A 23,591-nucleotide genomic window follows, 5' to 3' on the forward strand; every position below is an offset into this window, starting at 1 on the left:
AGGTGTCTGCCTAACCTGCTCTTAAATATCTCCAGTGATGAAGATAACACAACCTCCTTAGGCAATTTATTCCCGTGTTTAACCACCTTGACAAGCAGGAAGTTTTTCCTAATGTGCAACCTAACCCTCCCTTGCTGCAGTTTAAGCCCATTGCTTCTTGTCCTATGATCAGAGGCCAAGGAAAACAATTTTTCTCCTTCTTCCTCGTAACACCCTTATAGATACTTGAAAGCTGCTCTCATGTCCCCTCAAGCCCAGAAGGCAATTAGTTAATCAGCCACCCTCTAGCTAGGGTGAGTGACTAATTGCGGTTCTATCCCTTCCTCGCAGGTGTCGGGACTAAGTCCCACCCCAGACCTTTTGGTGCTGCACTATGGGGTGTGGCCCGAAGATGTTCCTTCCTTCCTGTCTCCACACGCACTGGCTGACCTCCCGTGAGGCTGGAGGGAGGAAGGATTGCTGGGCTGGATTCTGGGTATAAACTCTGTCAACCTGACCCGTGACGTAAATCGCTGGGAGCCCAGGGCTGTTATTTCCTCTGCGGGGGACACATGGACGTGACCTGCTCCAAGAGGCGCCTGAGCATCACTTCCTGGAGGGGAGCCAGGTCACGGCTCAGAATCTCATTGCTTATGGAACCCTTGGCTTATCTCCCAGAGGAAAAGTTCCTTGGGGAAATGCACAGAGAAGGTCTCGGACGTGGGTCCTAGATCCAGCCTCCGTGAGGACAGGTCTGCCCCACGGCTGCAGTTTTGAAGACGCACGCTGCATGGGAGTCCAACCCTTTATACATTCCAGATACGCCTCTGGCCGTCTTTCGCTTGGGGTGGAGAATTGGAGCCTGGCCGCCTGTCTGGAAGGACAATATTGTGCTCTTGCTTTATATGGGCAAAGGACCCCCATGGACGGCGTGTGAAGGCCAGCTGGGAAGCCACGCCCCTTCCCCCCAAAGCCACGCCCCTTCCCCCAAGACCACGCACCTTCACAACCTTTCCTCCCAGCCAAGACCCACCCAACCACAGCAGAGTACCAGGGCTGCTGGGCAGTATAGGCAGTTTGGGGAAGGCAATGCCTTCTCTTGCCTACATTACCCACCACCCATGAGGACCACACAGCAAAGGGAAGAGCTACAGGTCGATCAACTTGTTGTCCATGTCAGAGAAGATGTTTGTGCATGTTCTACTGGTGCATTTGGAGCCACCAGTAGCAGCGCTCCCATCAGTCAGACTTGAGGAGGAACAGGCTCACATTAGAGCCCTCGGCTTGTTGTCTGAGACGCACGTGAGTTCAGGGAGCCCCGGCATGTAGCACTGTGTCCATCTTAAGGCCACGTTTGATTCAATTGATGGAGTCACACGCAACATTCCCTCTAATTTTTTTCCAACCATGTATGGAATAAATTTTGTTATGCGCACGGAGGCATCTGTGGATGTGCACCACCAGTAGAACCATAGTCTGCTGGTTGTGGGTGCTCTGCTAATCAGCTGGGCGGCACTAGAGTCTCTTCTGGGTGGCTTCTTAAGCGCTCAGCTTACAGGGAGCACTGGTCGAACTATGGAAGGCCTTAACAGGTGTACACGTCCCAACTGGACTTGATTAATGAGCTGCATAACAGAACCACGGTCTGTGGCCATCTGGGGACTCGGCGGTTGGCACCTGTTAAATTAGTGTTTGGTGTCGGGCAGGGCTGTCATGGCCCTGCCGCCTTCTGCCGGGCAACTGATTTCCTAACACAGCATTTCTTCTGGTCCCTAGCCACTCAGATTGCTGAGCACTTGGGTTCACACCTCAACCATGATGACTTTGTTCTCCTAGGGCAGAGCCCCAGCAGATTTCATAAGGCTCTCCAGCAAAGGGAGGAGGAGTTGGCCACGGTCAGCCTCCACGTTTCGTGATCAAAGGCAAAGCTGGAAAATCTAGGACCAGGCCCACCACGACGCCAACCTCTTTGGATAATGAAACCACGGAAGCAGTCTCCAACTTCTGCTGATTTGGATTCTACACTTGCCAGTTCCTCCAGCGCCCACGTAGAGGTTCCCTGTTGGGTTGGTATCGACCGCAACGTCTGCCAGGGTCATTTACAGCAAATATGGACTCGATGTCATCCCAGCGCTGCCACCAAGCTCAGGAGCTGTCTCCTTGCTGTCATGCAGTTTGGATGTGAAACACGGCCACTAGGCCGCTCAGACCGGGCAAAGCTGGAGGCTTTCCACATGAAATGCCAACCTCAGATGTTGGCCATAAAGCGGAACAACTTCACTGTAAAGTTTCCAGCAATGGAGGCAGCTCCTCTGTCATGTGGGTGCATCAAGTCTGTTCCCACGTTGGGCTCTTGGCCCGTCAAACCTTGCAGCCAAACAAGAACGGACCAAATGGAGGATGGAAGGAGGAAGAGGAGTGAAGGAGAAGAACCAGGGTGACCAACCATTTATACTTCCGGACATACACACACACACACACACACACACATACACACCCTCAATTACAGTGGTTCCCAAATTTTTCGGCATCATGCCCCCTTTTTGAGTTTTTTAGAAACCCTCACCACCACCACCCCTGAAAATAGCAGAACTTGTTGAGTAAAAAAAAAAAAAAAGGCCTTTTAAAAGCAGAGCAGGCATTGCCCTTTTAAGGCGGCCATTTTGAAGTCTGCCCCAGCCAGCCTGAGCAGACGGATGAACCAGGCTCTTTCTTGGGAGGGATTGATGGGGGGACTGGGTTGCCTCTCGCCCCCCCTGGAATTTCTTCATGCTCCCCAGTTTGGGAACCCATGCTCTATTAGAACTCTAGGAGGTGAACGATTTATAGTTCCCAGACTTGTGCACACACTCGATGGGAAGCCCTGGTGATAAAGCACATGCATACCTAGGTTTGGATGCACACGGGCACAGACAGTCAGAAACATGGGCGATCACGTCAGCCTTCCTGCTTCCGAAGCATGGGCTCCTAAAACCCGTTTATCTACGGGAGAATCTCCATTAGCAATGCGGAGCTTTGGCATACAGTTGAGCTGCGCTGACTCTGGCCACTAGAGACCAGTGAAACACATGCTTCTGTGCGTGCACACTCCACTTCATCACAATCCAACTACACGTGAGAGAGACCAAGGGCCACCAGTGCCTGCCACCTGCCAAGAGAGGGCCTCCATCTTGTGGAACACAGAATCACTGAACACTTCAACTGGAAGGGACCTTGAGAGGTCGTCAAGTCCAGTGCCCTGCCCCCATGGCAGGACCAAGCACCAGCTACATCATCCCTGGCAAGTGTCTATCCAACCTATGTTTAAACATCTCCAGTGATGGAGATTCCACCCCCACATGCCTCCTTCTCACAGATGTCCTCTCAGTGCATCGGATGAAGGCAACATCTACTCCCTCCCTCCGACTACCTTGGAGAAAAATTGACCGGGTGCTGCTCCCTTCCTGTATCTTGTGGGAACTCCTGAATCGGGCTGCCACGCATGGCTCTGCAGTGTGCTTTCTGTCCGGGATGGGGAAGATTTGTCCATGTTTCAATCACACACACTTCAAGCTGCATCTCTAGCCTCAGTTTACCGGTGTTGGCTGTAGGAGGACAGCTCTGAGGACTTCATCAGCTCAGATATAGACTCCAGAGTAGCCAGATACAGCAAGGGGTCAGTTGGAGCTCCACTTTTTGCGGTCAATTCAGAAACTAAAGAATTAATGTGCCTGTCTCTTGCACAAGGCTCAATTAAAACATCCAGGGTGTGACCTGCTCTGTTTCTGTCAGATAGATTTGTCTGGGTACAAATGACAACTCACTGTTGCAACTAATGTTCTAGCTCGAACCAGTTCTTCTTCGATTAGTCTGGGGAAAAGGCCAGACTGAGACTGCTAATGAGAAGAATGCTGGTTTTCTAATGGCGAGGCTGCGGTTTGGTTTTTGATCACAGCTAGTCCAACAACAACACCATCACACTGGGAGGGGATGACCTGGAAGATGTGGAGCAGTTCATCTGTTTGGGGAGTATTATGGGCAGAGACGGAGGAACAGACAAGGAACAGACAATGCTAGGATAGGGAAAGCAACAGCTGCCTTCAAGACTCTTCATCCCATATGGAGTTCACAAATAATATCTGTGAAGATGAAACGGCGGCTCTTTGACACAAATGTGAAGAGTGTGCTCTTGTATGGATGCGAGACCTGGCATGCTAAAAAGTCTTCAAATCACAAGCTACAGACATTCATAAACACATGCCGGAGGTCCATCCTTCACATCAAATGGCAGGACGTTGTCACAAATGAGGAGCTTTGGAACAGATCAGGACAAGAACCACTTGACGTTCAACTCAAGAGAAGAAAGTGGGGATGGCGAGGCCACACTCTCAGAAAACCGTCATCCAGCATAGTCCATCAAGCTCTCACGTGGAACCTGCCAGGAAAACGCAAAAGAGGAAGACCTCGGACAATGTGGAGAAGATCTACTGAGACTGAAGGGCAACTGGGGTACTCCTGGAGTCAGCTAGAAGTTTTGTCTCAAGACAGAGTGAAGTGGAAGAGACTTGTCGATGACCTATGCGCCACTCGGAGTACACGGGTTTAAGAAGAAGGAGAAGTTCCTCGGAACCCTTCTGCGATTCAGTAAAATACATTTTTATTAAGAACATAAGAACGACCATACAAGGTCAGACCAAAGGTTCATCTAGCCCAGTGTCCCGTCTGCCGACAGTGGTCAATACCAGATGCCCCAGAGGGAGTGATCACAACAGGTAATCCTCACGTGATCCCTCCCATCACCCACTTCCAGACAAACAGGCTAGGGACACCATTCCTACCCACCCTGGCTAATAGCCATTGATGGACCTAACCTCCATGAATCTTCAGGGAGTAGCTGAGGTAGTCTGTACAGGATAAACTTTCTAACTCTTTTTTGAACTCTGTTAAAGTCGTAGCTTTCACCACATCCTCTGGCAAGGTGTTCCACAGATTGATTGTGTGCTGAGTGAAGAAAAACTTCTTTTTGTTTGTTTTAAAACTGCTGCCTATTATTAAGGGAAATGTGATTCTTTAAAGTACCCCGGGGAGGTTCCAGTGCGGGTCTGCCTTGGCATCTGAATGTCACAATTCAGACGAAACTGCACCAAATCCACCACGGAGGTGTCTGATACCTGCCTCAAATTGACTTGCAAAGCTTCCAGGAAGGGCAGACAGCTGATCCATGAATAACGTTTTGAATATCTTTGGAATCTTCCTCATTTCTAGTTTCACTCCAGCCCTTGCTCAATAAAGCTAGAACCCAGACATCTGGCTCAGCTAGTTTTGGTCTGAGCATCTGATGAGCAATGACAGTACTTCAGACAGACGGTGTTGCTCTACTTTCTGTATTCAACTCCTTGCGTTTGTGTGTTCATAACAGCCGAACTCTGCCACTCACATCAGGCTGGAGTCCATCCTGGGTTCTCTGGGCTGACCAACCTGAGCCTGGCGCACAATCGGAGCGAGCCTGGGTAAAGGTATTTTAAGACAACTTTACATCCCCTGGCTCGCTCCGTGAGCTGGTTTGGTCCATGGTGCCAAACACATCACTGGTGCTACACATACTGGTTGGGGATTGCTGGAGTCCAGGATATCAAAATTCAGGATCCCCTCTTCCAGTGCATCTCAAATTGGGTAGAAAAATTCTACCTTATCCCCAGATTGAACCTGCCAGCTCAGAGACAACAATACTTTACAGGAAACTCTGGAGCAGGAAACAAAATTTGGCTTTGCATGGAAACTGGCTTTCTAGCTTTGTGTAAAGTGCTTTGGGGGTTTCTGGGTGAAAGGAACCATGTAGAACAGCGGTCACCAACCAGTCAATCAGGATCTACCAGAAGATCGTGGAGCCTCTGACAGGTGACCCTGACAGGTATGGCTGGGAGGCTGTCAAGTACCAGCACTTCAACTGCCCCTCCTCGCACTGCCCTGCTGTTCCTGCCCGGAGCCTCAGCGCTGCCCCGGGAGCCTCTTGCTTGTTGTGCAGGGTGGGGCAGACATAGGCAGGGGGTGCTGATGTCACTCTGTCCCCCTCCCCTGTACCCCATCTTCCCAGAGTGAGGAGTGCAGGGGCCTCAGCGAAGGGGTGGAGCAGGGATCTGAGAGAGATCCTGGACTGACTTGAATTTAAAAAGTGATCTTGTGCCTAAAAAGGTTGGAGACCCCTGATAGAAATATCAGACCCTGTGCTGGCAGTTCTGCACCAGGGACACTAGGAGGCACTCTAGTGCAGCAGCGCAGCAGCCAGACTCAAGTGTGCCCCAAAACAGACAAGCAGTAGCTGAACTCTTAAGGGCAGGTCCTGTCTAAATCCTGCCTTGGGGCCCAGCTCAGGGCTGCTGGTTCTAGTCTAGCCTGGGCACTGTCAAAATAGCAATATCGTCCTCCCCTGGTACTGCACTGTAGGATCTGAGCGCCCACACGTCTTTAGTCTTAAAAGACCAGTGCTGCGCCTGGCATGGCCTGTTGTAAAATGCCTCCTCGGTAGGGATCAGCATTAAACCCCAAATGGGCTTCACCTCCCAGCTCCGGGGCTGCCAGCGAAAAGCCTCCACCCCACACTGAAAGACAACAGCAGCCTGGGTGGCCTTGGTTTGCCATTGCTCCCTGCTTGGGACGCTCAGCCTGGCTCGCCTCCCTCTTCCGGACGCTTCTCACCTCCCTCTCCTTCCAGACCCGAGCCAGAACTCGCTGGCATCTTTGGAAAGTCTCCCGTTATCAGCAAGGGCTTTACAATCAGCTGCTCTCCTGGCTCCGGTGCTTTTTCTGGCCCTGAATCAACAAAGCACTTTGGCCCGGGCTGAGCGTGTGTTGAAAGTCCCCTGGAAGCACGTGCTCATGTGCTTGGCTGACTCGGGGCCTTGCTAGCCTGCTGGGGAGGAGACATCCGCATGGAATGCATTCCCCGCTTGCCTAGAGACCTGATCACCCAAAGCTTCTGCTGACCGTGTGGCGAAGTTTGCCTGCGTGAGGAGTGTAACGATACCCTAGCTCCTTGCGTCGAATATACGTCTGACGTTCGGGGCAGACCCACACAGAGAGACCCCCCGCTCCTCGTCAGAGAGCGTGAACTGTGCACAGGCGTGAGGACTATGGGACAGCTGTGTACACAGTTCCAGAACACCAACTGGGGATTTATCACCTTCTCTCTGAAATCCTTCAGCAAGTTAGATTTTCAGAGGCACAGAGGGGAGCGAGCCATTTGAGTCTATAAAACACACATACACACACACAGCATGCTTTTTTGCTGTAAGTTAAAGGTAAACCTTCGCAAATCGCCCAGCCTCGCTGCGCAAACAAATCCTAAAATCTGAACAACACTTTGATCCCCCCCCCCAATATAAAACTGAATGATGAAACCTGCAACGATCTTTTTTTTTTCCAGCGGGATTGACCTGTTTCCCATCTCCTCTCTGTGTTTGCAAGTTATTTTCATTGGGCTGCATGCTGCTTGGCCGTCCTTTGATGGCCAGCTCTGCAACAGACTGAACTTTGGGGGGACCATCTGTATGACCAGATGTGCCAATATTACCGGATCTTCTAGGGGCTTTGTCCTTTATAAACAGCTGTGACCCAGATCCTCTGGAAAAAAGAAGTCCTGATATTTCACACTTGTTAATAGGGGAAAATCATCTTTTATTCTATGGGAAAGTGGAGTAAGGGTAGCCCCTACTCTGTGCTTGATGATTTGGTTTGTATTATAACTCTTTTGTTTCCATCACTCTCTTGTTTCTAGTAGGAGCTCTATTTCCTACTTAAACCAACTATCTTTCAAGTGGAACAAAAGTCTTGCAAGGTGTTAGTCGGTGTGGATGTTTGTCTTGAGATGAGACTCTCTAAGTTTGAAATGTCATTCTTGAAGTTTTTCTGTTTCTTGTATAAAATACTTATCAGGTGGTTCCTTAATTTCTTGGATAGTGTGAGGCAGAGTCTTTCACTGTAGTCAGTAAAGTATGTTGATCTTAATGGATTGTTCACTTTCAGTCCTTTGGGTACGATGTCCATCTTCTTGCACTTGGATAGAAAGAAGATGTCTGTCTGCATCTGTGCAAGTTTTTTCATATGGTTTTCCATTCCAAACGGCTAAATGTAGTGCCGTGCATGTAGAATAGTGGTAGAAATGTAGCCGTGTTAGTCTGGTGTAGCTGCACCAGACTAACACGGCTACATTTCTACCACTATCTTTCAAGTGCTGTGTGTTATACAGGAGCAGTGGTTAAGGTAAAATTGATGAGGAGGGGGGTACATTGCTTCTCTGAGAGTAGAGGGTCTCAGGTTCCTGAGTTGTCTCTGGCCGGGGTGCTATCCCAGGGGAACCATAGGGCTGTAAGTCAAAGAAAGGGCTGCAGGAAAGTGTTTGAAAGGCCGAAAGGCTGCTAATGTTAGGACGACATTATCTCTCTCAAGACCCAAGGACCTGCCCATAGGGAGCTGCATGAAAACAGACATCTAGAAATAAAAGGAACTGTCTGGTAGAAACATTGACAGTGATTAGCTGGAGAGCTGGGCTGGAGTTCAAGCTATTTATAAAACCATTGTGTGTCTGGCATACGCTCCGGAATAAACCCAGAGATTAAAATGGATTTAGTGAAGAGGTTTTTTCCTCCGTGTCTCAGAGGGGCAGCTGTGTTAGCCTGTAACTTTAAAACCAGCGAGTCGACCTGTGGCACCGAAGGAGACGTCTGCACAGCAGCGTGATTTTGGAATAACCGACGTTCTTTTGAAATGACAGGGAGCGCGTCTACACAGCAAGCTGTGATTCCAAAATAACGGCGAGCTGGAGGACTTCTTACTCCGACTCCTATCGCCCCCATTTCACGAGGTGTAAGGGACGTTGGAAGAAGAGGGCTCTTCCTTCGACTTCCTGCTGTGCAGACAGCGCCATAAGCCGAATGAAGCTGTTTTGACTTCAGCGGCGCAATTGACGTTGCTGGAGTGGCGGAGCTTAATTCGACTTTTGCCCTGCAGTATAGACATGCCCTTAGTAGCTAACAAAAATATATATCAGATCATGAGCTTTTGTGGGCAAACCCCACTTCTTCGGATGTTCTTTTTTTCCTGTTCTATCTTTTAGCTCCCACCAATAAGGCTGGGTCTAGACTACATCCCTTCTTTCACAGGGATGCAAATTAGACAGTTGGAACTTGCAAATGGGGCGGGGATTTGAATTTCCCATCCTTCATTTGCATAATCGCATCATGGCGCTTTTTTGAAAAAGCGCCATTTCGAAAGTAAAACCGCAGTCTAGACGCGGTTCTTTCGAAAATGGCAGGCTAAGTGACTAGGGTAGGCCCTGAAACAAGACCCCTTGATGAGGACGCTCGCAAACTTTGGGTGAGTTAGAACTAAACACTGTGGCCCGGAGATGAGTTCTTCATGCCAGGCTAAAAGCACTTGGGCTATCCAATGTATGGATGCAGCTCATGCAAGACTCGATTGTGGTTTTTTATTACAATCAAAGTGAGACTCTTATCTCACCCTCGCCTGAAAATTGACCTGTCTGGAGTTGGTAAATGCCTCAGGAATGCTGATGACTGATGCAATCAATTCTTTTGGGTGCAGTTTCTTGCTCCATGTAGTGGTACTTAGTCATCTTAGGAAGAATGAGCGTGCTCCTTAGCTGAGAGCCAGCTGCATTTAGCTCCTGCTGTGTAGAGGCTCATGCACTCAGCACCAGAAGTCTCAGGTTTCGTTCTGCTTTTGGCATTCCACAAAGTCGACCAACTAGCCAGCGGTTCAGGGGACCATAATGGCATCTTCGGGACTGCCAACTCCACCTCCCTTTCAGACTATTAGTTGAAATGAAATACCATTTTCCGAGATCACTCTTTTCCATGTTAATTGAATTTGCCAGGATTTACCTATTTGGACAAAAAAAATCACAATGTGAACCAATAGCTTCATATTTGTTATTATGTGATCTACAATGCTGATCGCATTCAGATAGTCTTGACTTGGGTAATGTTGTAAAAATAGTACAGCTTGGACCGCTCTCTGGCACCCTCAGAATTTGCCGAACCAGAGAATTTCCGAAGCATAGGAGGTCGATATTGTCTAGCCGCATTACCAACACTTCCACTGCTTACTGGGTTCTTAGAAGACACTTAGGGGTAAATTAGAGCTAATTCACAGCACAGACCACTGAGCGCCAGGCCTGGTGGCTGTAAATAAACTTTATGGGACCAGGGGAAATTTGGCCACACCCATGATAAGTGAACATCTGGCTAACTAAAATCATACCAGACCATGGATGTTGCCGGACTAGAGAGGTTAAACATGGGGACTAATTGTATATAGGAGACCCTCACAATTCATGGGATCACTATTCCCGGTTCTGCGTATTGGCCAGAGTCTCCTGCCTGGACTGGGAGAGGGGACGATGGTGGGGGATGGGAGCTATGGGGAACTCGCCCCATTACTGGCACCTGCGGTGAGTTCCCGGTGGCTTCCCGGACCTGTGTTGAGTTCCCTGCCGCTGTCCGAAACCGTGGGGAACTCACTGCAGCTGCCCAGAGCTGCCCGGAATTCCCCACGGCCCCTGACCCCCGCAGCGAGCAGCTCCTGACCCCTGCGTTGAGTTCAGGAGCAGCAGGGAGGTCATTGTGGGGACTGGAAGCCGCGGCTCCGAGTATTCACAAATGTTGCCATTTGCAGTGGTGCCAGGAGTCCTCCACCACGACTGGCAAAGGGTTCCTGTAAATGCCCAGCACAAAAGCCGAGCTAAGATAACAATGCGCCCTTGAAAACCCTGTGTAATGTCGCTTTTGTGTAGACAGCCCAAACAGTGGGTGCAAAAAACCTCTTAGTCTCCTATTATCTTCAACAGCTGCTGGGGGCTAGGAATGGAGGCTTATTTCTATGTACTACGCTGCTGATTTCTAAATGATGGCCCAGTGGTTCATGTAGTGTAAAGGGGCATTGCTGTGGGCACGAATGACCCTTGCGCTCACTTTTCGGCTCTTGCCTGTTGCCAGCGTGGTACATTAAAATTGGACCCCATTACAAACGTGTCACCACTTCTGGAGTGGAACGTAACAGCTGTTTATAAGTGAAAAGCAAAAGGGCAGCACAACATAGGATGGAAGGGGAAGGAAGACATGTCAAACTGGAAGTACAGGAGGGAGATAATGACATCATCTCCTTTTTCCAATGTCAAGGGCTACAGGTTTCTTGGATGAGGTAAATTGCCTCAAGCCTAGACCTATTTTACAGATAGAGAAACTGAGCCATGGGAAGCAAAGTGACTCACCCAAGCTCACCCCGCAGGCCAGTGGCAGAGACAGAAACACAATCCAGTTCTGTGTCCTAGTCTAGTGCTCTACCTACTAAACTACGCTGCCTCTTCTGTGGCAGACCATTGCTGGCTTTGTGACTTTTACAGTGAGCCTCACAGGAGTGGGAGTGAACCACCAGAGTGAGGGGAATATGCCAGAATTTCAGCTTTCCTTGACAAAATAGTAAGTTTCTATCCTTTGTGGGTGCAGAGGAGGAGCTTGTAAACAGGAGCCCCAAAGGCTAGACAGGCAAGGGAAAAATCACCCCTGTATTCTATTCCAAAGCTCACCGTTTTTAAGACAATCTCATGATTTTGGGGGCCTGCTCTTATAACCCCTTTTCCCAGTGGGGTAACAGCTTGAGGATTGAAGCTAGTTTACCAACTAAACTCTTCCGATTGGCTAAGGGACCTATAGGCCCGCCTACTCGGTATATTTAACTGCTATGCTATCCTGGCAGAAGTATGCTGCCAAGCTGTGCCGGAGAGATTGCAGGAGAGATGGGTCTGAACTCGCACACTGCCTGTCTTTCTGTCCTATGGACCAGCCACCTGTTTCTCCTGACAGCTGGGTACTCCACGGTAAACCCTAGAATTATCCTCACAGCTCCACAAGGTAAGATTCAAACGGCAGCTGCCTGCCTGAGCCTTGCACTGCTTCACAGGAACCTTGAAATCTACAAAGTGTGTGTGTACTTGACAGACACAGGGAGACTATCCCTGTTGGTGTAACAGTCTCTCTCTTTTCTCTGTATCATGTCGCTTTGGGGGGCTTAGTCTTGATTCATTTTGGCCTCTCGCAGGGAGATTGAGGTTGTGCTATAGGAAAAGGACCTGGCCATTTTCTGATGTGTGTTAAGATCTTTCTCCCCCTTGATCAGTTTCTTCATTTTCATAGAGGTGCCTTCTTTTTCTTGACCTTTCCGTGGTTTTTTATTTCAACCCCTTTCTAAACGCCACAAATAGAATTTAAGGCGGCTGTTAATACCCAGTCCCTGTGGAGACGTTGTAGGAGATACTGTCCCTGCTGCAACACACACACTGAGCAGCTGAAAAGCCATGTCAAACAGTTATCTTTCTATGTGTTAGAGTGACTTGGCCGGCTGTCTCTGCGCTAGTTATGCGGAACATTTAGTCCTTCAGTCTCCTGGAGCAGGAACTGAGCTCTGAGGCAAGACAAATCCCTTAATACAAAGGATCCATGTTGCAGAGGAGGAAGTGTATGCAAAGTGCCCGAGGGACCCATATGAATGTATAGAGTAAAATAGCTTTTATGGATGTCTCTTCCCTCCATGCCCCAGCTGCCTGGTTAACGTCGCATAGGAAGGCATTAACAGAAGGCGCAGCGGTGTTTCTGACTGAGATGTTATTCCACGCTATTTGTCTGAATCACGCAGACAGCTGGGCTCGAATGCTCTTGTCAGCCGGTGTGACAAGTAGCTTGTCGGTACAGGATCCTTTGTCCCCTTTGTGGAGGGCACGTTCGCCCCCAGCTCTGGCCCAGCTTGGCTGCTGTTCTTCAGCCGTGCGGCTCGGAAGCAGCTGCTCAGGGCGTTGGGAGCAGGTGGGGAATATTGAGGCCTCAGAGTGAGACAAAGGTAATCCAGGGCAGAGCTGATGCTGTCATCTTCTCTTTGTGTGTCTGTAAATAATGCAGACCAATGATACAAGGAAATGAAGACATAGATCCCTGGCAGGGATTGTCTGAGGCAGTGAGTGTTGAAGGGATGAATAATTTCCATGGAATTCCCTCTTAGGAAAAAACCATCAGATCACCTGCTTTTGGCTACATGTGAGGGGGAAACACCCCTTTCCGAGGGAGCGTGCCCCAGTGGGAAGAGCAGCAATCTGGCTTCTCTGGCACCTGTTTCTCTCTGGCCGTGCCCCCTGCTGCTTGTCATGCTGTTGTTTATCCTCTCAGAGTCTTCCTCCGTGTGCCCCGAGATGGGCTCCCTGGCATGCGACGCAGGGCAACACGGCTTTGGAGCGCATTCGCGAGACGGGCGATTGTTAGCGCTTTTCCTTCAAGCCGCTGCTCCTGCAAGGTGCTGATTAGCTGCTTTGGTTCAACTTTCTAGCCCTCCCGGCCTTGGAAAAAATCCACAGCATTTGGCCTAAGACCCTGAAGGCTCAGATGTAGGAGGCAAAGGAAACGGACCCTGATGTTTCCTGTTGTTTCAAATCTCAGGATTTTTTTATGCCAATCTTAGGATTTTTTGGGGACTTGATTCCTGGTGGCAGTGGGGCGGGGGGGAACAAGACCCAATATGTTGAGCCGATCACTCTTGGGTGGAATCTTTGTCAGGGCTGGCCCACAACATTTTGGCACCTGAGGCGGGGAGCTCAAATGATGCTCCCATATCCCCTCGCTTGGGTCTCAATTCTGCCTTCTTCCTGTTCTACTCCTCTCATGGGACTGCTCTGCTACCTACACCAGCAGCCAACACAATTTTCTACACTCTGGGTCCTAGTGGCGCCCCCCCCACAGTCAGGCACCTGAGGTAGCCACCTCAGTTCGCCACATGGGAGGGCCAGCCCTGAGCTTTGTGCTACTAAAGCCAGCCCGGAGGAAAGCGCCTCAGGCAAAACCATAATCCAGGCTTTATTTTCCCTTCCCCGGCTGGTGTCACTGGCTCAGCGTCTCTCTTCCAGAGCGATGACCCCATGTCAGGCTGGAGACGGGGCCCCTTCCTCGCCAAAGGGGGCTTGGAGGTTCCCAAAGGCGGCGTAAGTTTGGGGGGTGAAGAAAACTGCTTTGCCCAATGTTGCTGCACATGAGGGGAGGCATGAACATGCCTGAAATGGAGCAGCAACATCCGGCTGCGCATGGGCCACCCGTGTGGGCACCACAGCGTGACTCTATTTCTCAGCCTTCAGAAAAACACAAGAACCCCAAAGCAGAGAGAGGAAAACAGGCAGCTCCCCAAGGCAGAGAGGCCCCGTTCAGCTGGCTTGCTCCAATACTGATCATGTCATTTCAGACAAAGGCCCTTAGCCGGCCAGGATGCTCAGACCTTCCCTTCCCCCAGCATTTCCAACGCATCCTCGATACAGCTCCGTTTCCAGGCATGGGCTGCGCGCTACGGATGTCGAGTATCAATTAATTGACTAATCGAATAGGCGATGCATTTTGCATCGCCTAGTCAATAGGGCGCCTCCACCTTTGAAGTTGCTAGGGCTGTTGCTACACTTCAAAGATGAAAGCGTGGAGCCCGGGATCAGCTGGGGATTCCTCTCCCCTCGCCCCTTGCTGCCTCTATCTGCAAAGCCACCCTCTGTGGGGTAGCGCTCCCCAGCCCGGTGCTGTAAAGAGAGATGGGACCTGTAGTATAGAAACTGGATAGGTAACCCTTTAAATAGCTCCAGGGCTGTCTAGCAGCCCTGCCTGTCTCTAGTGAAGACGAGCCGAGGGATCTGACAGAGGTGCCGCCTGGCACTGTGTAAACGCAGGGATTTGGGGACCCAGCCGGGTACTTGCTCCTCCTCAGTTGCAGCTTCGCATGGGGGACGGGCAAGTCCAGATCTGGACCCAAAGCTCGTTGGGCTCATTTCTACTTGCAAGGGTTTTCCAGCTCCCTCCAAAGCCCGTGCGGAAGCGAGGCCCAGGTGGTCCGTGGGCGACTGGCACGGCACATTTCTCGCGCAGATACGGGAAGTTGTGGAACTCTGGAGTGTCGCAAACCAGCCTCCCAATCAGAGTCGGAGGCCTGGTTACTCCCCCGCTTGGTGCAGAAGGAAGTGTCTGCAGGCTGGGACACTGTGGTCCCTGGCTTTGCTTGCAGAGCTAAAGGCCGCGGTGCCAGGCTATGCTTTAGGGTTAGGAGCATTTGGCTCCCACGCTGAGCCCCGGCGTGTCAGATCCGACACGGCTTAGAGGCCAGTGTGACTTCAGGCGCCACCCGCGGAGGAGGGAGATGCCTCATCTGCCAGGCATTCTGGCCTGCATGCTTCCGAGGCAGGCGCTGTCTGGAGAGAGAGCCAAGGGGAGAGGTGCAAAGGGTGCACAATGGGTTGTTGCTGCTTAGGGCAGGGGGCTGGACTCGATGACTCCTGAGGGCTCTGCCCGCCCTAGGCTCCTATGATTCGGAGGGCTGCTGGCCAGCGGTCCCCGAGGGCTGACCCAGGTGGGAGACGGGGGCTCGGGAGAGCAGAGCCGGCCACGCTAATGCATTATGGCAGCAGGTGTCAGGAAAGGCCCAACTGTATGCCACTGTTCAGCCACTACGTGGCGCTGCGTGTCAAATGCCCCTACGGAAGCTACCCCAGCCACGTGGGGCAGGACGGGCTGAGGGGCAGGTGTGTATCTCGCTGAGAGGGGATCTCCCTGGCACGACTGTTGGCAGCGCACTGGGGTCTGGCCCCCACGTCGCCAGGATCCCCCGACTCCCAGTTAGCAATAAGGGAAGGGTAGGTGGGTGTGGCTGCAGACACCTGTTTATGACCCCTATGTCTCCCCACGTCTCAACCTGGGCGTAGTTTGGGGGTGTTACTCCCCTCGCTGCAAGCCTCGGGCAGGTGCGGGGCAGCACTGCAGATCAGCTTCCCTATCGTGAAGCTCAGCCCCTGCCCGAGGCTTGCAGGGGGCAAGGCTGCCTCCGCCCCCAAACTCTGCCCCTGTTAAAAAGTGAGGGGATGGCCCCTTAGCCCCTCTAGTACCAGCCCAGAGGATGGTTAGTCTCTGCTTGGCTTCCCGATGGCGGGAGTGAAAGGCCGACACGTGCGTCTCTGCCTGAGGTTTGACAGGCAGCTGGTTCGAATGAGGATATGCTGAAAGGTTGCCCCGGGCAGGCGTCAGTCTGCTCTCAACAGTGGCCACGTTTTTCTCCTGTGCCATGCTGCCTAGCTCATCGGCGTCTGTAAGCCTCTGCACGTTGCTCTGTATGCGCGAGTCATCGGTGTACAGGTTGAAGTGGAGCAGTACTAGCACACTGCCTGGGGGGGGAGGGGGCGGCACGTCGGGGATGCCCCTGATCCTGCCCCCCCCCCACCGTAGCAGCAAGATGAGACTCCGCCAGCCCGTAGAACAGAGAGGGCTTATTGCTTCTCCAGGGTACAGCGCAGCCTAGACGTGTGTAAACGTAAGGAGTCGGGCTGGCAGCCCTAGATCCCTTGGGGTAGGGGTGCCTGGGCTGCTCAACCCCCAGAACTCTGCTTAGTTTCTTCCCTTCATGGTTTTCCTGCAAAAAACTGCCCGGCTCCCAGGCCCTGCCCCCTAGCCAGGTGGCCGTCTCCGCCTCCCCTCCTTTGTGTCTCCCCCTGGGAAGAGCCTTGTTATCTGCTCAGGCTGGGACTCGGTGTCTGGGTCATTCCACACGTGGGTGAGTCAGTGGGAACCGCACCTCACAGCACAGGGGAACCCCTGGCTACAGAGCAGACAGCCCCCCACTACGTCCCGGGGGCGGGGCATGTTGCTTGCACAGCTCTCCGTGAAGCCGCCTCTTGGCCAGGCGAGATCGGCTGAGCTGCGGGGTGGGTGGCCGTCCCCTCGGAGACTCTGGCGAGCTGGTTTTGGTGGCTCCCTGGATGATACGCTGCTGACAGGTCTCCAAACCCAGCGCGCTTGTCGCTTTCTGTGGGGCAGTGGCCCCCATCCCTCCAACCCATCTTCTACATCAGGGCGGGGAACCTTCTTCGGGTCAGGGGCCACTGCCCCACGGAAAAATCAGGCGGGGGCCACACTCAAAAACCCCTCGCTGACATGGCGCCCGACTAGGAAGCAGAAAGACCCTTCCCACATTCCCCTCCCACACCAGAGACCACGGGGGGCCAGCCTAGTAGATTTTGGGTGCTCTAGCCCCAGGAGCAGCGGGGGAGGGTATGGGGCACCAGCACAGGCTCCCCAATGCAGGGGGGGGGCGTGAGCCTCGGGGGCCGGATCCACCCCTGTTCTAGATGCTGGGTGCTATTTAGCGCTGGGCAGGTCTTTCCTGGTTGAGGTGCTTCTCAATGTGAGGTGGCAGAGGACGAGAATTAGGGGTCTGTGAAGTTTATCAAGTGTGGGGGTGGGGACCCCCGATTGAGGATCACCCCACTGAAGTCCTAGCTGAAGATGGAATGAGACAGCCCAGCTGTTCCTCTCACTAACCATGGTGTGTCACCAGTAGGTGCCCATCCCCAGCATCTGTGCTGTGCCAGCATCTGCTTCTCTAGGGGAACCTTTTTTGATCCTGGACCCAGTCCCTGGCCGGCCAGATCTAAGCGCCGCGACCCCCTGGGAAGACATCCGTCACCCCCTTGGGGGTCGCGACCCACAGGTTGCGCACCACTGCTCTAGGGAGTTACCGTCTTAGCCCATGGCTGTTGCTAGCCACCCTTCATGCAAGCGGGTTTCAAGTAACTAAAAGGGTGCTACAAGGAGCTGGGAGAAAAATTGTTCTCCTTGGCCTCTGAGGATTGGACAAGAAGCAAGGGGCTTAAACTGCAGCAAGGGAGGTTTAGGTTGGACATTCCTGTTGGGGGGTATTAAACACTGGAATAAATTGCCCAGAGAGGCTGTGGAATCTCCATCCCTGGAGATATTTACGAGCAGGTTAGACGGACACCTGTCAGGGATGAGCTAGATGGTGCTGGGTCCTGCCGCGAGGCCAGGGGACTGGATTCACGGCCTCTTGATGTCCCTTCCCGTCCTAGTGTTCCCTGGCTCTGTGAGTCCTTGGCTGCAGGGAGCTGGATCACCCAGAAGGGAGGGGTTGAGGAGCATGGAGCCTGGTAGAAACGTTCCCCCTGCGGCGGATGGGCTGTGTCAATTCAGCTGCTACCACATGCCGTGCAGGCGTAATGAGTGACTAGGGTCACTTCACGCTGATCGCCTCCTCTTGCCTGGAAGTCGTCAGCCTGGCCCACAGGCCGTGGGCTCCAGGGGTTTGTGGGGAACCTTTCCGTTCTCCCAGGCACTGAGGCTGGGACACAGAGGGGGAGGGAGAATCAAAGCAGGGAAGCCACATGGCGTTTCCGCAGCTGGGTTCCCATGACTGCAGCCCTGTTCCCCCGGGAGCACTGGGCACTTGGGGCGAAGTTAGCGGCTCGGATCTCGGTGTGTCAGCGTTTCCAGTGGAAAGCTCCTTTCCCGGCAGTCCCGATTTGCGCTGTGCTCATCTTTTCCCAGGGTGACTTTGGCACAGTGCTTTCAACAAACCCAGCAGGTGGCTTTCTCCCCTGCGGCCCCTCCTGTGACAGGAAGGGAAAGCAAACACATGGGCTGGGAATAAACGGTGGAAGGTTCAGGTTGCCTTGCTTGGCAGGTAGGACTCATAAATCGGCGTCAGTTTCCAGCTGAATCCCGTGCATTCAGCTAGCCCCGGCTCCTTCGCTGCCTTGCCCAAGGTGGCTCCTGTGAAGAGCCTGACTTCTGGGACTGGCCCCTGCTCAGTATTACAGCCTGGACACTATATAGCACAGTGGGACCAGAACTGAGGGTTGTCCTGCCCCCAAAGCATGAGGGAAATGCAAGAGTACCAAGGAACCAAGGTGGATAATCTGCCCCTGTAGAAGGATTCGCCCTTGGTGGTTAGGGATTGTCCGAAGCCCTGACGTTTAACACCCCTTCCAAAATTGTTCTCCTTAATTATAATGGGCTCTGGATACTTTTGATATCCATCCAGATCGCTCCTTTCCACTTTGGAATGTTAAGATCCTGAGAAGTCAGGGACTTCATGTGGCAGTGAGTTCCACAGTTCCGTCATGCCTGGTGGGAGCAAAAAGCATGATCCTCTCGAGCGGTCCCCTAGCCCTTTTCATCTGGAGATCCCAAAGCACTTTTTGGAGGATTTCAAGATGACTGTCCCCATGAAATATCCCAAGGGAATACCGTGTGACTCACAGGGTGAGAACAGGAAGTCACAAAGGCTTGCCAGCTGGCATGATGATAGTCTCATGTGGATCACTCACTCCCGGTGTAGGGTGCAGCTAATACTCCGTCCTGTGGTGATTGCACCATGACTTGGCCCAGACGGGGAAGGGAGGAATGTAAACAAGTGATCAGTGACTACCTGTGACTTAGAGAGGAAGGCGGGTCAATTTGGATGAGACACTGAATTCCTTAGAGTCAGAATTGCCTTCCCTCACCCAAGTGAGGGGCCGGGGCCCACGAGGGGCCTGACACCTGAAAGGACTCATTGATGCAGTGATGGGGACACAGGGAAGTACCTCGAATGGTTGGCAGGAAACCCGTAAAGAGGTGGGCGATGCCCCTTGCTCATCACGCGGAAGGTCCCTTCTCCTCCGTAAGGTCTGAACTTCTCCAAACTCTTCCTCCTCACCTCCAGGGTTGGTTTGCAGAACCGAGAGTCTCTTCCCCTCACTGCGTTTCTTCCTCATGCCAAACGTCCCAATTGCCTTGTCTTTGCAAGGTGCTAGGGGCCGGGTGAAAAGCCCTGAGAGGGGGCAAAAGGCTCTCTGTATCCCCGGATCAGGTTGATGTTTATCTCCCTATGCTCCACCCACATGCTGCCCAGGAGTGGGGGGGGGAAGCACATGGTCCCTTCAGGCCCAGGCCAACAAGAGGGACAACAGGTGGAGGAGGGATGGTTCCATTGCACAGACGGGGAAACTGAGGCACCGCATGGCAATGCAGTTTGCTCCCGCAGCAGGCTACAGAGAGAGCCAGGCATAGACCATGGGTCATGAGAGTCCTAGCCTATTGCTTTATCCACTATGCCAAGCTGCCTGTTTACATCCCATTCCCTCTCTTCCGGCTGGGCTTGCTGCCAGCTGTTCCCCACTGCCACAGAGCCCCTCCTCACTTGCTCCCCTGTCATTCAACCACTTTGTAATGTGCCTGACACATCTCCCCCTCCCTGGCGCTGCACTTCGCCTCCCCGCCCTGGCCACGCTGCAGAGGGGCTCAGAGACCAGTGGTCCAGGACGAGAATGAGTCTCCTTCACACTAGCTCTTCACAGGTGTGGGAGGCCACGGTCATCTTGGTTCTTCAGGTTTATTGGGGGTGGGGGTCTGGTGTGAGACCTTCCAAGAGGCCCGGTCTGGTCTGCACAGGTCCAATTCCCCTCCTCCAGCCCTTTTTGGGGGAGCAGGGATGATGGGGTGGACCAGCCAGTAAAACACTGCACGCTAATGAGAAACTCCCCCCACCATGTCCCCTTTCATCTCCCTTGTGCCTGGCTCGTCTGTTTAGACCCAGGATTCCCTCCCTGTCGGTCTTGGTGGCATGCTGGCTTCTGCCCTCCTCCCCAGAAGTGGCCGCATTTCAGGGCGGTGAGGCACACAGGCCGGCTCGCTAAATCTCACTGGCCCCTCTGGGGTTTGGGCAGCTCTAAACTTTTCAGCCCTAGCCGGTGATGTGCTTTGGGTGCTTTGGTGATGGTGGGGGGGTGCTGTGCGAATCTAGCATGATAGAGAGGCAGGGCCGAGTAAACCCAAACCAGGCCTGCCAAGCTGTTCTTAAACGTCGCCAACGGTGCGCCCCGGGCAGCCTGGTCCAGCGCTTAGCTCCCCTCAGAGTTAGCACAGATGTTAGGCTGTAGATTCACCCCGCTGCCCTACCTTGAGTAGTCACGGAGGACAATGGGGCATTGTCCAATTTACAACAGGCCCTACCCAGTCAGAGGCCTGGTATTGCCTCCTCCCTCAGTCTCTTTCCCCCGCCTTCACTGGCTTTCTACTCCGCCCCGCCTCGGCCAGGCTTGCGAGCCCTCTCGCCCGTCCTGTGGCCGCCCACTGGATCCTCCTCGACATGGCCTCATCCTCTTTCCTCAGCTCAAATGGCTGGTCGGTCCTCGCTAAGCCGCAGGTGCCACGGAGAGGCCCTGTCGTGGAAGGGCTGGGCTGGACCCCCTGCCTCTGCCGGGGTCCCCCACGCCTCTGGGCAGCGCTGAGCAGCCCTGCTAGCGAGGGTTCCCCCCTCGTGCCCACCCCTGCAGCACACTCCTGAGACGCGCGGCCGTGGGAGCCTCCCGTGACCACGCTGTGGCATTACGCGTGGCTCAGGCGGGGCTGTTTGTGGGGCAGGAGTTTCCCTGACTCCCTCCGGCCAATGGGCAGCCGGGGGGGATGGTTCTTGAGTGGACTAGGGGCTGGGGAGTGCAAGGTGAGGGCTTCAAGGACAACCCACTCTGGGAGCAGCAGCAGAATAGCCAACAGGGGCTTCCATAGAGATGGACCTGGCTCCTGCATTGGGAAGGCAGAAGAAGGGAGGTGGGGTGGGATCTTCGGTGAACTGTGGGACAGGGCATCAGCCTGTGGAGCACAAGGCAGTGGGCTCCATCCCCACCCACTCAGGCAGCAGCTGGGCAGCCAACGTGGACTGCCCCTAGGTACAGACCTGGTCCTGCATTGGTAAAGAGGGGGAAGGGACTCTCTGAAGGTGGGGCCCAGCCCTTCCCACACCTCGCCTGCCTGGCGAGCTTTCAAAACTGCAAGCAGCCACTGGCAGAAATAGATATTCCCACCCTTGGTCCCCACTCTGATTATATTTATCCTCCCAGGCCCGGACAGGGAGGATAAAGGCGGATGCCAGGGCAGGATTTCCGGATTCCAGCCAGGCCCTCTTGATAATTGATGGGGCAGCTGCAAAGAATCCGAGCCATGGAGACCGTAAGGGGCAATTGCAACCTGTGTGTGTCTGTCTGTGAACTCTTGCCTGCTCCCCTCGCTGCTAATTCCCCCCACCGCAACAAATGAGAAACACCGGTCTGGCCTCAAAGGCAGCAGCCACACCCAGAACGGCCTGGATCCATGTTCGTTCTGTGTCTGGGCTCTGCTGATCGGTATCCCCCATATGCTGTGCTGCGGCGGAGTCGGAATGAGCTCATGCTCAGAGCACGTACCCACGTTTAGGCCAGCTGGGATCTGTCCTCAGTTCTGCCGCTGAATCCCGGCTGGCTCTTGGACAAGTTGCCATCAACGCTCTGTGCCTCAGTTTCCCCCTCTGCAAATGAAGGGTGACAAACATTTTACTCGTGGCTTTGAGAGCGTCTCACGGCAGGTGTCCTCTGGAAACCTTTAAGCGATATTGATAAGAGCGCTGGGAGATCAGCGTTCCGACCCCATTGATATTTTTGCAAGCTCAGCCTTGATGGAATTAAATTGGAGATAAGACAAGCAGAGAGGTGCTCAGGAGAGGGGGGCTGTGCAGTGGTTCGAGCACTTGCCTGGGTTCAACACCCTGCCTCTGCGTGTGGCCTTCAGTGAGTCACTAAGCCACTCCGTGACTCAGTTTCCCCCTCTGTACCGTGGGGATAATAGCCGTGCCTGGCCACCCGGAGTGTTTGTGCCAATAAAGACATTCAAGATCAGGAAGTGCTTGACTCTGGCAGATAGATAGGAGTCAAAAAGAGTGCACGCAACGAGGAACAGATTTTCCAAATGAGATGCTGTGGAAGGGGAGAGCTCCACCCTCTTCAGTGGCAAAACTAGGGTGACCCAGGACTTCACCCCACGGCTCCATGCTTCTGGATAAGCATCCCAGGGAAAGAAGGCTCTAGAGCTTGCAGGAACCGGAGAGGTGGAGGGCGAATTGGTGGCGGGCTTTCCAGCTTGGACAGCTCATCTAGGCCTGGGGGATTTTTAAAAGTAACCCCCCTGGGAATGATTTTTAAAATCGTCATAAAAAATCCCGAGAAAACGAGGCAGATCGTGACCGAGCGGCGATATGGGAATTGGGCAGGAGTCCCTGCGGCCGGAGGAGCCCCGTAATTGTGCGTCTGTATATTGTCCCACTCTCTCGGATGTGCTGCGTGGGGGGGGAATAGGGAACCAACGTCGGAAAAGAACCTGCTTTGATGCTCCGTGAGTCATCGCCAGGCCCCCGCCGAGTGGCCGCGCTTCCTTATTTGAGCTTCCAAAATTTGAGGATGTCTAAAACGGGCTCGGGCTCGGGCTTGGGCGTTTCCTCTTCGAGTTCAAGGAGTGGGGCAGCAGCTGTGCTGTGCTGGCAAAGAACCAGACCGGGGCTGGCTGGATGAGGCTGCTTCCCCTGCCCGTATCTCAGCGGTACTGAGCGCTGCCAGTCGGTCGGGTCCAGAGGGCACAGCCCTCCCTGCGGCTCCGCTCTGTTTCTAGATCGTCAATAGGCTCCCAACGATGCTGACTCCAGGATGTACCTGGTACCTCGGGCCTCATTCCCTGGGCGGGGGCTTAGCCATGCAGGGCAGGGCTCTGACCCGTCTCGGCCTTGTTGTGTTGGGAGACACGGAATCACCAGCTGGCTGCATGGCTGCCGGATGTGATCGCCGGCATCTTCCGCCCTAGCTTGTCAGGAGTGCCTCCGATTTGTCCCGAAGTGCTTCCTTCCTTCCCGCCTCGGTCTCTCTTGCTGCAAGCAGGAAGGAATCAAACCAGGGGCTACAGGATGCAATAAACGTGCTT

At 53.3% G+C, this 23,591-nt stretch overlaps 1 protein-coding gene across 1 annotated transcript in view; it reads left to right on the forward strand.

The window, feature by feature from the left end:
- The first annotated feature begins 11,723 nt into the window (after nucleotides 1-11,723).
- Nucleotides 11,724-23,591, forward strand: part of SEMA7A (semaphorin 7A (JohnMiltonHagen blood group)) — a 42,887-nt gene continuing 31,019 nt past the window's right edge. Inside the window, exon 1 of the mRNA XM_075897449.1 lies at nucleotides 11,724-11,885. Coding sequence (XP_075753564.1) covers nucleotides 11,735-11,885 — 151 coding nt within the window. The 5' untranslated portion in view covers nucleotides 11,724-11,734. The remainder of the gene's footprint in view (nucleotides 11,886-23,591) is intronic.

The sequence above is a fragment of the Pelodiscus sinensis genome, chromosome 14 (assembly GCF_049634645.1).
Source record: "Pelodiscus sinensis isolate JC-2024 chromosome 14, ASM4963464v1, whole genome shotgun sequence".
Classification (NCBI taxonomy): Eukaryota; Metazoa; Chordata; order Testudines; family Trionychidae; genus Pelodiscus; species Pelodiscus sinensis.